The sequence below is a fragment of the Solanum verrucosum genome, unplaced genomic scaffold (assembly GCF_900185275.1).
Source record: "Solanum verrucosum unplaced genomic scaffold, falcon-dt-bn FXZP01000102.1, whole genome shotgun sequence".
NCBI lineage: Eukaryota > Viridiplantae > Streptophyta > Magnoliopsida > Solanales > Solanaceae > Solanum > Solanum verrucosum.
Genome location: NW_026019930.1, coordinates 715,474 through 732,606, shown reverse-complemented (window position 1 = coordinate 732,606; position 17,133 = coordinate 715,474). Strand labels below are relative to the sequence as shown.

General features: G+C 33.0%; 1 protein-coding gene and 2 pseudogenes across 1 annotated transcript; 2 read left to right on the top strand and 1 right to left on the bottom strand.

Annotated features, from left to right (window-relative positions):
• Positions 1-1,605: 1,605 nt before the first annotated feature.
• LOC125831454 (double-stranded RNA-binding protein 1-like) lies at positions 1,606-6,433 on the bottom strand (annotated as a pseudogene).
• A 1,852-nt stretch (positions 6,434-8,285) lies between these two features.
• On the top strand, positions 8,286-9,656 carry LOC125831443 (F-box protein At3g08750-like). The gene is made up of 2 exons (XM_049510640.1): positions 8,286-8,381; positions 8,472-9,656. The coding sequence occupies exons 1-2, from the start codon at positions 8,286-8,288 to the stop codon at positions 9,654-9,656; spliced, it is 1,281 nt and encodes a 426-aa protein (XP_049366597.1).
• A 5,247-nt stretch (positions 9,657-14,903) lies between these two features.
• Positions 14,904-17,125, top strand: LOC125831434 (uncharacterized; annotated as a pseudogene).
• Positions 17,126-17,133: the final 8 nt, after the last annotated feature.

The following is a 17,133-nucleotide window of genomic DNA, read 5'->3' as shown; positions in this document are numbered from 1 at the left end:
TTTGTTGCCCTAACACATAGGTGATATGTTCCAACATATGACAACTCTGTTGGAATATATACCAACATATCACTAAAATGTAGCAATATACGACACATCTTTCAACAAATGAAATATATGTTGGACAACTGAACAAGACTATATTTCTAAAATCATATGAACAAAATGGTCACAAAAAGAACAATAAAAGCAAAAAAAAAAAACGAATTTTCACTGAATGTTAACAATACATGTATATTTCCTCAAAATTAGGGCTTTTTTGGATTTGTTGATTTTCTTTAAAAAACAATAAATAATAGGTACCATTACACCATTATTCAATTTTCACATCTATAGAACGATTTATTGTTCATTAACCCAAGAAAAAAACTTAGTATTGTTCGAAAATTATAAAATCTTCGACCATAGTCTTGGACTAAGAAATTTATTATAGAACCTTTCTCCAAAGAAGCAATCCCGTTGGGAATGTGGAATGCTGATAAACTTTTCGTCAAGTTTTAAAAACTCATGCTCTCAAGCAAGTCTACTTTAATTATGATCTGGTTACGAAAGAGATGAACTATTTTCATGTGCCAAAGGAACAAGATTTAGCACGGTTTATGATGTGTGGGTGTTATTTTGAGAGCTTAGAACTTGAAGATAAATTTGGCCAGAGATACTGAAATAACAAGTTTGTGATTCCTACCTTGGATAGAGTAATGCCGTTATTAAGTATGCTTTGTTTTTAATTTTATTCCTTAGTTACTTTGACTAGTTTTAATATGCTTTCAATAGAAATGCCAGAACAGCTTAGAAATAAGCCCTTCAAATCTGCTATAATTGGAGAATTGTTTTCGAAATATTGTTGTGTTCATTTATTGATTGCAGTAGATATATTAAGATGTTGAAAGTTTGAAACAGAATTTCTATTTAATAACTCTGAACTATAAAAGAATTCTGTAATGGAATATTAGATTTACCAATTATTGTTAATTTTGAATAGAATCTCTAGGCAATGGTGTTATGTCCCCTGTCCTCTATAATAAGAACGTGTCGTCAAGACTTGAATGATAAATTTTATAATAGTTGTTAGATCAATTATATTGTAGGGGATTGAGTGATGTCTTCAAGAACTCACAAATCCAATCGATGAAAGTAGAGGAAATGAGGATACCTAAATGAATGTGTGGACATACTAGGGGAGCGCATGGCTTCAAGGACACAAGATAGGGAAAGCTGGATTGAGATTGTTCAAACATGTGAAGAGCATGCCATTATAATTAGTAACTAACTTGCATAATACGTCTGAAAAGTATACCATTATAATTAGTAATAGGTATTAAGTATTTATTCATGCGAATATCGTTAATTACTTTACAGAATTTTCAAATATAATGTCATCAGTTAACTTTAATTTTCTTCATGTTCCATGGATAAAAACCATCTTTGCGATCGGATGGGAATGTCATGGTCGAATTTATTTACAATGGCGTAGTCAGTAAAAGACAATTCTAACATCTTTGCAAACCGAAGAATAGTTAGGATTGATATACGTATAGAAATAACTCTTGTAGAATTATATTGAGTATGTTATTGTTGTATTCCTCACAGAGATAGCTTTTGCGGTTAGTCATTTCGATTCAACTCTAAGCTAGCAGTCCATTTTTCGTTGTTGCAAGGCAAAACATAAGTACCACTATGAAGGTCCATGTTTTCATTCCGGGGGAAAATGAGAATATTGGTCCCAACATATGTACAAGAATCAACAGACTCAACAACTGCATCAGTTGTATCTGAAGCAGCAGGACGATGATCCTGATAAGAGAATATATGTGTAGGGTGCTCTCCATTTCGCAAACTTAGTTCTTCAATTATCAATTTGGTCTTTTGCTGAATAACGAGTTGTGAAACATCAACAACGCCACATTTCACAACACATTTCACCAGGGCATTATAAGTAACCTTTCATGTCAAGCGCGTCTTAATAAAATTAGTGGTCTAAAAGTCAAATTATAATAAGAGACCTTAATTAATATGCATATGTATACAAATATTACTCTCTCCGTTTAAAAAAGAATGACCCATGCCAATTTCCTTTTTAGTCTGTTTAAAAAAGAATGACCCCTTTCCTTTTTTGACAATACTTTAATTTCAACTTTCCACGTAACATATTTAAGGCCACAAGATTAAAGGACATTTTGGTACATTTGACATAACTTTAATTTAGAACCACAAGATTAAAAAGTCTTTTTTTTTTTCTTAAACTCTATTTCAAGTCAAACTAGATCATTTTTTTTTAAACGAAGGAAGTATTAATTTAGGAGTAACAAATAAAAGATCCCAAGAAACTAGGGAACATACAATAGAAAACAATAACAAACAACTATCATGACTTTCAAAATAATGGACACATTTATGTATTATAAACTGTAATTATTTATTTGTGAATAACAATAACTGTTGTTGTACTACCACAGCAGCCTCAAGGGAAGCCTCAAGTGGCTGCCTGATTTTACCCTAAAAGTGGACTTCTTAGCAATTTGCAGCAATTCCATGGCTTTTCAAAATAGCATCAACTACGATAAAGAAGAAGAGTGTTCAATTATTATAGGCGATTTGCCAAAAGATGTAGTGGTGCAAATACTCTTCAGGCTTCCTGTCAGGGATCTTCTCCGATTTAGGTCTGTCTGCAAATCATGGTACAATTTCCTCAAGAGCCCTAATTTCATTAAATTGCACACGGCTCATCAAATTTCTCGTCCTGCTTCTACAATTATTGCTTATAACAGAGGGAATCATACTTATTTATGGCCTAATCTTTTTTTGCTCCATCTTCAACCTGTTATATGCAATATTGAACAAGATAATTTCACTATTAACCACCAATTGCCTTTACCTTCTGCTATTGATGACGCTGAGGACTATACAAATTTCAAGTTTTGCTACAATGGCCTAATTTGTTTGATAAAGGATATGTATACCTCACCAGTAGTCATCCTTTGGAATCCCGCTACTCGGAGATATAAATGCATTAAGATTCCCTCTGAGTGCTCCAAATTTACTTATCTAAAACTCGGTTATCATCAACAAAGCAATGATTATAAAATTTTGCAAGTACCTTCTCATAATGATGAATCATCAAAAATGGCTTGGGTTTATACCCTGAGTTTAGGTTCATGGAAAACTGTACCATTCACTCTTCTTAGCCGAACTGTTTCCTTCGGATCTCAGATTTCTCTGAATGGTTTTGTGTATTGGCCGGCTTCAGGCACGGAGGCATATATTATTTGCTTTGATGTGATTAAGGACGAATTCAAACTTTTAGACGTTCCTGATGATCGTGGATTTGATATACTACGTATTTGTAGAAGGCTTACAGTTTTGAGGGGATCACTGGCCATGATTGTTTCCATTGTTGATGGTTCTTGGGATACTGAGATATGGACGCTTGTGAATAGAAGTAGCAGCCTTCAACCATACTCTTGGACTAAGAAATTCATTATAGAACCTTTCTCCAAAGAAACAATCCCCGTGGGAATGTGGAATGCTGATAAACTTTTGGTCGAAGTTTTAAAAACTGATAATGCTCTCAAGCAAGTCTACTTTAATTATGATCTGGTTACGAAAGAGATGAACTATTTTCATGTGCCAAAGAAACAAGGTTTAGCATCGCTTATGATGTGTGAGTGTTATTTTGAGAGCTTAGAACTTGAAGATGGATTTGGCCAGAGATACTGAAATAACAAGTTTGTGATTCCTACTTTGATAGAGAATGGCGCTATTAAGTATGCTTTGTTTTTAATTTTATTCCTTAGTTACTTTGATTAGTTTTAATATGCTTTCGATGGAAATGCCAGAACAGCTTAGAAATAAGTCCTTCAAATCTGCTACAATTGGAGAATTGTTTTCGAAATATTGCTGTGTTCATTTATTGATTGCAGTAGATATATTAAGATGTTGAAAGTTTGAAACAGAATTTCTATTTAATAACTCTGAACTATAAAAGAATTCTGTAATGGAATACTCCCTCTGTCCCAATTTATGTGACACATTTCGCTTTTCGATAGTCAAACAGTTTAAGTTTGACCGAGAATTTGCTCATGGAATCTTCAAATTTTTTAAAATGAAAATTTATATATTTGTAAACTACATAAAAAGTACTATAAGTCTCAATAATTGATAATTCAAAATAATTAAAAGATATATGAAAAAATTACGGTCAAAGATAGACTTGTTTGAATATCGAAATCCGAAATGTGTCATATAAATTGGGACAGAGGGAGTATTAGATATGCCAATTATTGTTAATTTTGAATAGAATCTCTAGGCAATGGTGTTATGTCACGTGTCCTCTATAATAAGAACGTGTCGTCAAGTCTTGAACAGTTCAACGATAAATTTATAATAGTTGTTAGATCAATTATATTGTACGGGATTGAGCGATGGCCTTCAAGAACTCATAAATCCAACTTATGGAAGTAGAAGAAATGAGGATGCCTAGATGAATGTGTGGACATACTAGCAGAGAAAGGAACAATTTTTTTTTTTGGGACAATGTGGGCATGACTTAATATCCTTAATTACTTTAAAGAATTATCAAATATAGTGTCATCAATTAACTTTAATTTTCTTCATGTTCCATGGATGAAAATCTTTTTTGCGATCTTTCGGATGGGATTGTCATGGTCAAATTTATTTACAATGGTGTAGTCAGTGAAAGACAATTCTAACATCTTTGTGACCGAATAATAATTAGGGTTGATAAACGTAAAGAAATTACTTTTGTGAAATTATATTAAGTATGTTCTTGTTGTCGTACATTACTATCAATATTTGGTTTCAAAAAATCGAATGTGAAAATCAAGATAAGATCCATGTTTTCATTTCAGGAAAAAATGAAAATACTAGTCCCAACATATGTACAAGAATCAACAGACTCAACAACCTCATCAGTTGTTCCTCTCTGTTTTGAAAACTTAGTTCTTCAATTATCCATTTGGCCTTCCGCTGAATAACTAGTGGTGAAACATAAGCAACAAAACATTTCACGACATTATAAGCGATCTTTACTGCATCTCAATAAAATTAGTGGTCTAAACTCAAATTATAATAAGAGACCTTAAATATATACACATATATACAAAAATATTATTAATTTAGGAGTGCTTTTTTTAGTTCTCGCATACTATTTGTTTTCATGGTATATTCTTAAAAAATATTAAGTGTTTAACTTCACATAATAATATATTACTATTATTTATAAAAGTAAGTATTAATTCTAGTTATAACATATATATCATACATTTGTTTGTTGGATGCTGATGTAAAAACTTCATTTATTAATATGAATATTTAAGTAGTTTAATTCAATATTCTAAAATATTTTAATAAAAAGTAGATAGTTTTTTTTAATTGTTATTTTTAATGTTCAATATTGTTTAAGTGAAATTAAAATTACAAAATTCACTAGTAAAATTCTAGCATTATCCTTGAGTCAGCCTGTTTGTAGCATTCATCTCTGCTTGCTTATTGGTTTTAGCTTCTTGTCCTTGAAAACCCCTTCTCCAACTTCCACCATTGAGCGGAATACTGGTGCATGAGGTGAGGCAGTTCTGACTGTATCATAAACTGAAAAAAGTAAACCAAAAAAAAAAAACCTCAACCTTTGCCGCTGCATGTTCAGTTTCCTTCAATGTAGAGAAGAAATCCTGAGTTTCCATCCCTTAGAATCAAAGAGGTAAAGGATAGGAATGTTACTTACGAACCTCCTTAGATTTCTAGGCCATTATGGCTGTTTTTGGTAGGAGCAGAACAAATATAATAGCCTCTTCTCAATGATCTTGTATATAGTTTGGGATGTCAAATTCAACTTTTAACTTTTTGCACTCCAAGATCAATGCACGCAAAGTGTCAACAGTCACTTTTGACCTAAACCAACATGTGTGAGGAATGACCATCAAGTTCAGAAGAATACACGGGTAAAGTGAGATTTTGCTTCTGGGCAGTGTTGTAATCGATTCTTGTACAAATGAAGCATGCCTTTAGGGGTATTAGTGTCCACACTAGCTAGCCAATGCAGTTCCATTGACACGAGAAAGTTGTCCAATGTAATTCTATCTTTGCTGAAAAATATCCATATTTGGAGGTTTATCACCCACCTTACATCAGAAGAAGTGGGTAATAAGGAAGGTTGTGGGGTGAGAAGAGGGATCGATTGGGGAACAATGAAATGGTCATAGGCGATATGGGCAGCATGATTTTGGGCTTCTTTGGAAGAACGCCATTGGTCCTTGGGCAACTCAAAGGACACTCCATTCACTGTAACAGTGGCTGTGAAACGAGGGTTGTGATCAGGTCCGTCTTTCTCTGTTGCGTACTCTGGCAAATTCCATGCGATCTGGTGACAAAGCTCTTGTAGCCAAGTATGTTTCAAATTGATAGTAACTTGTGGCATTTGAAAGAATGTGTGCATCCAGCGTGGAAAGCATTTCCATGGCCTATTCCCTTACCACTACTGAGCCGTCAATTAATTTTGTTTGGACTTCACAAGTTAATATACATATATATTTTTTTTTTAATTTTCTAATACAAATACGGAAAATCTACCCCAAACCCTCACTTAGCTCCTCCCCCACTATATCAAAAATGATCTTTAGCGGTAATTAATTAATAACAATAGTTCAATTGTCGCTATATATGTATTTCTTGCGGCAATTAACACTCTTTGTATATGTCCCTAAAGCCTTTAGCGACATTGGATATGATGACACTTAACTAATGCCGATAAAGACTTTAACACATTTTATTAATGTGTTCATTTGTTGCCGCTAAAAGTTATTTTTGTTGTAGTGCTCTGTGTGGAGCTTATACTTATGCAGGCAGTAGCTCTTTAAATTTAATAAGTAGGAATTGGAGTATTACAATTTTTGTGAGTGCGAATGATGCTAGTAACCTGTTAGAAGAGGGAAATATTAGATTTGCTAAAAATATATCAATGGGCATATATATAAATGGGCTACAAATGACAAGAGAGTTAATTCCCAACTGTGTGATGTCCCTACTCCCTCTACACTTTTTGATCAACAGTGGTTTATAGCAGAATAAGTTGTCTTGAGAAACAAGACTATATGAAACAAATCTAAAACTCCACAGAAACAGTACTATCTGAACTTGTAATATCGAATAGAACATGATCGATCAGCATCTAGTTACCTTTAATTGCATCAACCATCAATCTGTAATGCTCCGCAATCAAATCTAAGCGCTTCATCATCCTCCACTTTCTTCTAAGACTTGTAAAAACAATTCAACTCAACTGTTCAGCTTCTAAGACTTGTAAAACCACTAATAGAAATATCATAATTGCAATATTTTCTGCATCAGCATATTGGAGGCCTCAGTATGAAAATTCAATAAAAAGAAACAATGTTGGTTGTTTGTGCTTCAGCTGTCTATCACAGAGTGAATTCTGCTTACATCGGAATTCGGAGGGACTAAGGTCTACTAAACAATCTACATTTGAAACTTAAATAAACCCAATCATTCTTAGTAGCTCGTTGCTACAACTTCTATTTAGCTTGTTCCGCGCTTACTTACTTTACTCGCTCTCGTTCAGTATCAGTTCTTCATTCTTTTGATTACCGCATGAGAGCTCTGAAATTCCTAGCAGTTCTTCATTCTTTTGATTACCGCATGAGAGCTCTGAAATTCCAAACTCAACGCAGCTATCAACAGTAAAGGCGGCCGGAAGGTTGCCACAAGTAAGTAAGTTTGGGGGACCGAAGATAGTTCTCCGTGCATCGGACCAACAACTTGCCTCCTTGAGACTTAGCTCTGAAGTTGAATTCCTGGTTAGCCGATTACTATTATTTGTTTTTTTCTTGCTGTTCTTTATTAAGGACCATTGGCAACATACTATTTTCCAACATCGACATAGTCTTTTTGGTTTTTTAGCCCTTCGTGGTAAATTACAATAATGATGAACAACTTGATCCCAAATAGAAGGATTTGCCATGTTTCACTTGTTCAAATGAAATAGAAGATAATTTTGTTGAGTTAGTTTGTTTTTCCTCAAGATCTGATTGGATTGTTCACCCTCTTCTTCGGCAACAAAATTTTCGATGCAAGATTCATTTTTTGTCTGTTTTTTTTTTTCTTCAAGTACAGGAATACACCTAAAAATGGGTTTACTCGATTCAGATTTACCATGCTAGCCACTTAAAGCAGAAATTTAGAAAGAAGCATGATCAAAAGTGACAATAGAAAAACTTAGAAAGGTTGATGAAGATGGCATACCTATTTGGCTAATGGAAGATTGTTGGGAAAGTGCCTTAGCCGATTTTAAAGTTAGTAATCGTAAATGGGCAAAAGGTTATTTTCGTAATTTTCACTCTCCAGCTAGGGTTAGTGTATATATATTTTTTCCAGTAGGGTTTGCATAGTTAACTGCCACATTTTACCCTAAATGTGAACTTCTGAACTGGATTTTGCAGGTTAATTCCATGGCGGATCAAAACAACAATGAAGACGCAGTTATAAACTGCAATTTGCCCAAAGATGCAGTGGAGCGGATACTTGTAGGGCTTCCGGTCAGATCGCTGCTCCAGTTTAAGTCTGTATGCAAATCATGGTACAATTTCATCAAGAGTCGTAATTTTATCAAAATTTACCGCAATCATCAAATCTCTCGTCCTCCTTCTGCCCTTATATCTTACAAAAAAAATAATGTTAGCTCATTCTGGCCTGATTTCTTTTCGCTCAATCTTCATCCTGTTACCAACATTGAACAGTATAATTTCCCTATAAACCAGCAATTGTCTTTACCTTTTGCTATTGATGACGCAAAGGACTGGGCTAATTTTGAGTTTTGCTACAATGGCTTAATTTGTTTGACGAAGGATATCTATACCTCACCAGTAGCTATTCTATGGAATCCCGCTAGTCGGAGATACAAATGCATTAATATACCTTCTGAGTGCTCCAGATTGACTTATCTAAAACTCGGGTTTCATCAACAAAGCAATGATTATAAAATTTTGGAAGTCCCCTTTCAAACGCAGAGTGATGATGAATCAACAAAAATGGCTTGGGTTTATACACTGAGTTCAGGTTCATGGAAAACCGTACCGTTTACTCTTCTTAGCCTAACTGTTGCTTGGGGACCTCAGATTTCTGTAGATGGTTTTGTGTATTGGCTGGGTACACGCGGGGTGGAATATATTATCTGCTTTGATCTGATTAAAGACAAATTCAAACTTATGGATGTTCCTGATGATCGTGGTTTTGATCGCGAACTTGTTCGTAGAAAGCTTATGGTTTTGAGGGGATCACTTGCCATGATAGTTTCTGTTGAGGATGGTACTAGGGATACTGAGATATGGATGCTTGTGAAAGGAAATAGTCGCCTTCAACCATACTTATGGACTAAGAAGTTCATTTTAGAACCTTTTTCCAAAGAAACAACCACGTTGGGAATGTGGAACGATCATAAGCTTCTCGTCGTTGTTTCACAAACTCATCCTCATGCTCTCAGACAAGTCTACTCTTATGATTTGGTTACCAAAGAGACGGAATATTTTCATATGCCAAAGGAACAAGATTTAGCATCTTTTGCAGCAGTGCGTGGGTGCTATTTTGAGAGCCTGGAACTTGAAGATGGATCTGGCGGGAGATACTGAAATAAAAAAGTTTGTGATTACTACTTTTGATAGAGTAATCGCGCCATTAAGTATAATGGTTTGTTTTCAACTTTACCGTGTTTCCAATGAGATGCTTTGTGTTGTCTCGGACTTCATCCCTTTTACGGGAGAGTTTTGCGTTACTCTTGCGAGGTGTCACGTGCTAAATGAGAGTGATGGAATACCTAGTAGATTGCAGTATTTATTTCTAGAATATGATTATGTTTGTTAGTTAATGTGGTTCATTTGTTTTCATAAGTACACAGATATATTGGATTATGTCAAACTTGCGTGAATTTAATTTTGATTGAGCCATCAGTTGAACACCTTTGAGACAAGTCCCTAAAATCTGTCACATTTGGAGAATTTCTGTTTATTGAATCTGAACTGTAAGTGAATATTAGATTCACCAATTGTTAATTCTGAATAGAATCGTTGGGCAATGATGATCAGCACATGCCATTTATTAACTGAGTGTTAAGGGAAGCAGGATTGAGATGGTTCAAACATGTAAAGAAGAGGAACGCAGTCGCTCCAATGAGGGAGTGTTAGAGGTTGGCAATGACAGGACCAAAGAGAGATGCCAAAGCAATGTCAATAGTTGTGACTAAAATATTAAGATTTTTTATGCTCTCTATGTCTCAATATGATATATTTTCCTTTTTAATTTTATCTAAAAAAGAATGATATATTTCTTTTATTTAACAAATATTTAATGATACTATTAATATTTTACCCATGTTAGACTCTACTTACTTGACAAAAAGTCTATAAAGATAGTCTTTTTAAGAGTAGCTTTGGAACATGCCAAAATCTTTCCAAATTTTTTAAATTTCGTTTCAGTCAAAATTGTCTGTGTTCGTCACCGATATTCATAAACTTCAGATCTATGGCTTTTTTCATTTCCTTGATATTACTACAATGTTTTTTTTTTGTCTTCAAAATTTCATGTCTGTATTCCATATGATATGAGTAAATTGTATTATTTATTTCTAGTGAAGTAAATAATTAACATAAAAATGTTATCAATTCAAAAAGGGGATTAATCAAGTAATAATATAAAGATGGGTTTAAACATCAGGATGGGTATAAACGGGGTTATTGGTTAAGCGTTTTTTATAACAGTTTGGACTTTTGTCTATTTTTTTTTATTTTATACTCTATTTGTCCAATTTATGTGACACTTTTTATTTTTTTCAAGAGTCAAACATTTTAAATTTGATCAGAATATTTTTTTAAAAAATCAAATTTATATATTTGTAAACTATATAAAAAGTACTAATTCACAATAATTGACTATTAAAAAGATATATATATGAAAAATTTACAGGTCAAAGAGACTTGTTCGAAAAGTGCCACTATAATTTTTCCTTTTAAACTTGTTTTGTAAAATATATCATTCTTTTTTTTTTAGAAATACATCTGCCAGGGATACTACCCGTTTTTTTTTTTTAAAATATATCTTTTTTAGTTGAGGGTTTATTGAAAAAGCCTTTTTATCCTTTTAAAAAAAATAGTATAAAATTTACAAATAGATGATGTGATAATACAACGGGTATGCTGTGGTTCGAAATAAAGTTTCATTGACGCATCTAATATATTCCCCTTTGAAATGCCAAAGCAATGTCAATAGTTGCCAATTGCCACTAAAATATTAAGAATTTTTAATACTTTTATTATCTGTCTTAATTTATATGATACATTTTTTTAATCAATCTAAAAAAAGACATATTTTTTATTTTATAATTTTTTATGACACTATCAATAATTTACGCAGGTTGGATTTTCTTATTTGACAAAAAGTCTATAAAGATATACTCTTTTTAAGAGTAGTTTTGAAACATTGCAAAATCTTTTCATATTTTTTACATTTTATATCCAGTCAAATTTAATTACATAAATTGAGACGGTCATTTTTATTTTTATTGACGTACCAATAAACTGATAAAGGAGATTATTGATAATTATTTTGAAATTAAGAAAAAGACAAGACAGGTCTTTCCTAGGTCTTACGCCAAAAGCATTCTTCAACTTGTCTTGAAAAACTTGACCTCTTCTCTTGAATGAAAATAAATTTCCCATTTCAATGACTACTCTCGAAACTAAATTGGGTTTGATTAAATTAATATTAGATATTTAAAAAATATTTTTAATTACAAAATCTTATATATTCGTAGATTATATGAAGTGAATTGTTGGGTAAGATTACTTTCCACTATTACCTTTTAAATTATTTAAAAACTTGCCACTTAGAAAATATAGAGTTTGAAATTATATTTATGTTTGAAACTTTAACACGACCATTTCTTAGTAGCTCGTTGCTACAACTTCTATTTAGCTTGTTTCATGATTACTCGCTTTCGCTCAATAGCGATTCTTCATTCTTTACATACCGGTGTGAGAGCTTTGACATTTAGTTCAGGTCCTTAGTTCCAGTAAAGCTCAACAATGCTAGCGAAACTCTACAACAGTAAACTACTTTTTGTTTTTTCTTGCCGTCCTTTCATCGACAACTCCATCCTTATTTCCAACCTCGGCATGTACAAAGCCTTCTCAAGCCTTTTTGGTTTTTTTTTTTCAGCCCTTCGTAGGAAATTACAGTAATGATGAACTGCTTGTTAAGGATTCGTCATGTTTCACTTGTTATTCAATGAGATAGGAGACAATTTTATTGAGTTTGTTTGTCTTCAAGATCTGATTGGATTGTTCACCCTCTTCTTCAACAACGAAATTTCTTTCAATAATGAAAACAATCCTAATGGAAGATTCATTTGTCGTCCCACCAAATTCATATGAACCCAAAATCCGTCTTTTTTTCTTCAACGGCAACACACCTGAAAATGGGTTTACTCAATTTGGATTTACCATGCTAGTCACTTAAAGCAGAAGTTTAGAAAAAACCGTACCATTCACTCTTCTCAGCCTAACTTGTTCTTGGAGACCTCAGGTTTCTGTGAATGGTTTTGTGTATTGGCTGGCTACACGCAAGGTGGAATTTATTATATCTACTTTGATCTGATTAAGGACGAATTCAATTTTATGGATGTTCCTGATGATTGTGGTTTTGATCGCCAACTTGTTTGTAGAATGCTTATGGTTTTGAGGGGATCACTTGCGATGTTGGTCTCCATTGAGGATAGTACTAAGGATGCTGAGATATGGATGCTCGTGAATGAAAAGAGTTCATACTCTTCGACTAAGAAGTTCAACCTTTCTCCAAAAAAACAATGCCGTTGGGAATGTTGAACGATCATAAGCTTCTCATCGTTGTTTTTAAGACTCACACAAGTCTACTCTTATGATCTGGTTACAAAAAAGATGGAATATTTTCATGTGCCAAAGGAACAAGATTTAGCATCGTTTGTGGGAGTGTATGGGTGCTATTTTGAGAGCTTGGAACTTGAAGATGGATCTGGCAGAAGATAGAGTAATCAGCGCTATTAAGTATAATGGTTTATTTTCAACTTTACCGTGCTTCCAATGAGATGATTTGTGTTGTCTCAGACTTCAACCCTTTTACCGGAGATCAGACTGGCTGAATTGCTTGATACCTAGTAGTTTGCATTATTTATTTCTAGCATATGGTTATGTTTGTTTAGTTAATGTGGTTCACAGATTCATTTGTGTGAATTTACTTTTTGATTGAATGTGATGGAAACATGATTGAGATGGTTTAGACATGTGAAGAAGAGAAACACAGATGCACTAGTGAAGAAATTTTAGAGTTGGCAATAACAGGACCACATTAAAGAGAGGTAGAGATAGACCGAGGAAGAATCAGAAAATAATAATTAGATAAGGCAACACCTTCATCTCATGGAGACAACGTGATCTTAGACATTAGACAAGAGAATACGAAGATCGAGATTAGAATAACAGATTAGTAGAAAGTCGAGCGATTTCTTTCTTTTGAGGGGTGGGGGCATGATTTTATTTTAGAGCACCTTATGTGCTCTCTCTTCTCCTTACCAATAGCATTACTATTTTCACTCTGAATATATTTTTTTCCTTTGATACTTTCATCTCAATTTTTTTCCTTTTAAACTTGTTTTGTAAAATATTTTTCTTGAGTGGTGGGTCTATTGAAAAATCTCTTTACCCTTTGAAAATAAAAATAAAATTAAAATTTGCGTCTATAAAATTCTAAAAACTCACTCGTGATTGAAAATGAAGTTCCATAATATTCCCTTTTGAGATGCCAAAGCAATGTCAATAGTTGTGACTAAAATATTAAGAATTTTTAGGCTCTCTCCGTCTCAATATGATATAATTTCCTCGTTAATCTGTCTAATAAAAAATAATATATTTCTTTATTTAATAAATATTTAATCATATTATTAATATTTTAGCCATGTTAGACTCTATTTATTTGACGAAAAGTCTATAAAGATATAGTCTTTTTAAGAGTAGTTTTGGAACATGCCAAAATCTTACCGAATTTTTTAAATTAAATTTCGTTTTCAGTCAAAATTGTCCGTGTTCTATGGCTTTTTTCATTTCCTTACTTGATATTACTACAATATTTTTTTTTTGTCTTCAAAATTTCATGTCTGTATTCCATATGATATGAGTAAATTGTATTATTTATTTCTAATGAAGTAAATAATTAACATAAAAATGTTATCAGAAACAGGATTAATCAAGCAATAATATAAAGATAGGTATAGGCGTATCTCTATTTTAGTTACTCTTCATGCATGACACATAAATGATTAGCGGTCTCACGGGTTAGGGATAGGGGTGTACATAGGTCGGTTTGGTTTGGTTTTTCATTAAAAAAAACCTAAACCAAGTATGTCGGTTTATTAAATCTAAAAACCAAATCAAACCATACAACGTTGGTTTTTTCGGTTTTTGTGTTAGTCGGTTCTTTCGGTTTTTCATTTTTTTAGTAAAAATTAAAGGAATCCCATAGTCTAAGATCTAAATTACATTCTCTCCCTAATAATTCCAATATTACAAAAATCCCTTGAAAATTGAGAAAATCGGATACATAGGTACCATACAGATACATTATAAAAGATACATTGAAACAAAATGTTGCACTAAAAAAGGAACAAATAACGTAAAATTTATTATTGTTATATTATTTTCCTAGATTAACGCCTAACTGATCATCATCATTCCATATCCTAATAGGGGACAGTTTCAGGATTTCAAATTTCAAAATTTCATCTCCTTCATTGAAGACGATTTTTTAACACCCGGTTGAAAAATTCATAGTTTCAAAAAGAAACTCGATACATGATGAATATATCTATTTTGTTGAGGCATTCAGGAATTTGGGCTAGCGAAGTTAATTATGAAGGATACAAAAGTGATGGAATTGTTGTTGGACAATCAATTTCATTTATGAATCTCAAGGCAGCCATTATAGCCGAGTTAGAGATCGATGAGGTAAGAAAAAATATTGAAATTCGATATATCGTAGAAGGTAATTCATGTCCGATGAAAATTAAGAACAACATGGGTGTTAGACTATATTTAGAAGTGAAAAAAAGTGAGCCTGGTTTTGCAATGTATCCATTATGTATTGATACAACGGATAAAATTGGCGGTGAGATACATAGCTTTGATGGAACATGCGGAGAGATTACATGTATCGAAGGTACAACAAGGGATACAGAAGCTCTTGCAGTGGTTGAATCAAGAATTTGTGATTCATATCATATTCCAGAATTAGAAGTTACAAATTACATAATTGATTCAAACAGTATAGATGTGAAGACAGGTCAATTGTATAAGGATAAAGCAACACTGATAGATGTGATGGCCAAATATAAAATAAAGAAAAACTTCAATAGCAAAGTAAAAAGATCTGATAGACAAAGGTATGAGTTTTTTTTTTAATCTGAATTTTGAATTAATGTTTTTAATTTTAAGATCTACATCGGATGATACATTTAAATTTCTAATGTGTTTGATACAGTATTATTCTTAGAAGCTGTGTGATGGTGATTTTGTTTTGTTGTAATTTTTTGTTGATTAAATTATACATCCAAGAAGCGCACACAATTAAGTTGCATCTATAATGTATCCGATACATTTTGTAACTTTAATTTATGCGTAATGTATGAAACAAATTACAAATTTAAATGTATGGTGATATTATACATTATGGTAGTTAATATTGTTGATACAGTAATGTCATATAAAATGTAACTGCTATATGTATTAATATGATGTGCAACATTGTACAACTATGTGTTGGTGTGCTTTTCGATTGAATGTGGTTGGACTATGAAGGCTTCATGCAGGAAAAATTCTGATGTTTTCAAAGTAAGATACTTTAATAGTGAACATACATGTCCAGTGCGTGATAGGATACTAACCAAAGTCCAAGCAACAGTTGGGTTTGTTAGTGGTGTGACTGTTCCTAAATTGGTCAATCATAAAAGAATTCATACTCCAAAAGATATAGTTGATGATATTAGAGAATTCTATGGGGTTCAAATATCTTACCAGCAAGCATGGCGTGCTAAAGAACGTGCACTAGAAATGCTAAGGGGTAAACCATCAAATGGATATAAGAAGTTGCCGAGATACATATACATGTTAAATAATGTGTATCCAAATTCTTATATAAGGATGCACAAGTCAGTTGAAGATGAATTCATGTATCTGTTCATAGCCTTAAGACCATTGATGAGGGGGTTCGATTACTGCAGACCGGTAGTTGTTGTCGATGGTGCACATCTTGGTGGAGCTTACAAAGGTACATTTTTATCAGCAAGCACACTTGATGGGGCAGGTATGTATTTTTTTGTAATTGCGATATTGTTTAATATGTATCTATATTGTAAATGCTATGTATCAAATGAAATCATTCATGTTGATCTTTAATTAGGTTGCATATTGCCATTGGCATATGGGGTTGTAGATACTGAAAATGACTGTTCATGGACATGGTTCTTCGAACAATTCAAAAATGCATTTGGCGAGCGTGAAAAAATGTGTGTTGTTTCTGATAGAAATGAGAGTATTATGAAGAGTGTAAGAATTGTGTTCCCAACTGTACCTCACTATGCATACATATGGCATCTTTGGAAGAATGTCTGTGGAAACTTTAAAAGGAGCAGAAACACTATAAGTGATCTATTCTACTCTATGGCCAAGGCATATAAAAGGAGGATTTCGATACAGTAATGGCTAAGGTGGATAAAGTTGACCACAAGGTTAAGGAGTACCTTGAAGATGCTGGGTATGAGAAGTGGTCGAGAGTTCATTCAACAGTAAATAGAGGTAGAATTATGATTTCGAACATAGCAGAATGTATCAATGGTTGTCTTGTTGAGGCGCGTCAGTTGTCTATATTAGAATTCTTAGAAGAGGTTAGAATTCTATTTGGTTCTTGGCATTGCAAAAATAGAGAAATAGCCTCTTATACAAAAGATACATTGGGGAGAAAATTTGAGGAGATATTGATTATAAACGCATCTAAATGTTCGAAGATGAAGGTATGTATCAGGATACATAA

Bases quoted from the DNA above. Each gene is read 5' to 3' on its own strand.
- LOC125831443 (XM_049510640.1), top strand. From the start codon at position 8,286: ATGGAAGATTGTTGGGAAAGTGCCTTAGCCGATTTTAAAGTTAGTAAT. The intron at 8,382-8,471 runs GTTAGTGTATAT...TGGATTTTGCAG, and splicing joins ATTTTCACTCTCCAGCTAGG to GTTAATTCCATGGCGGATCA.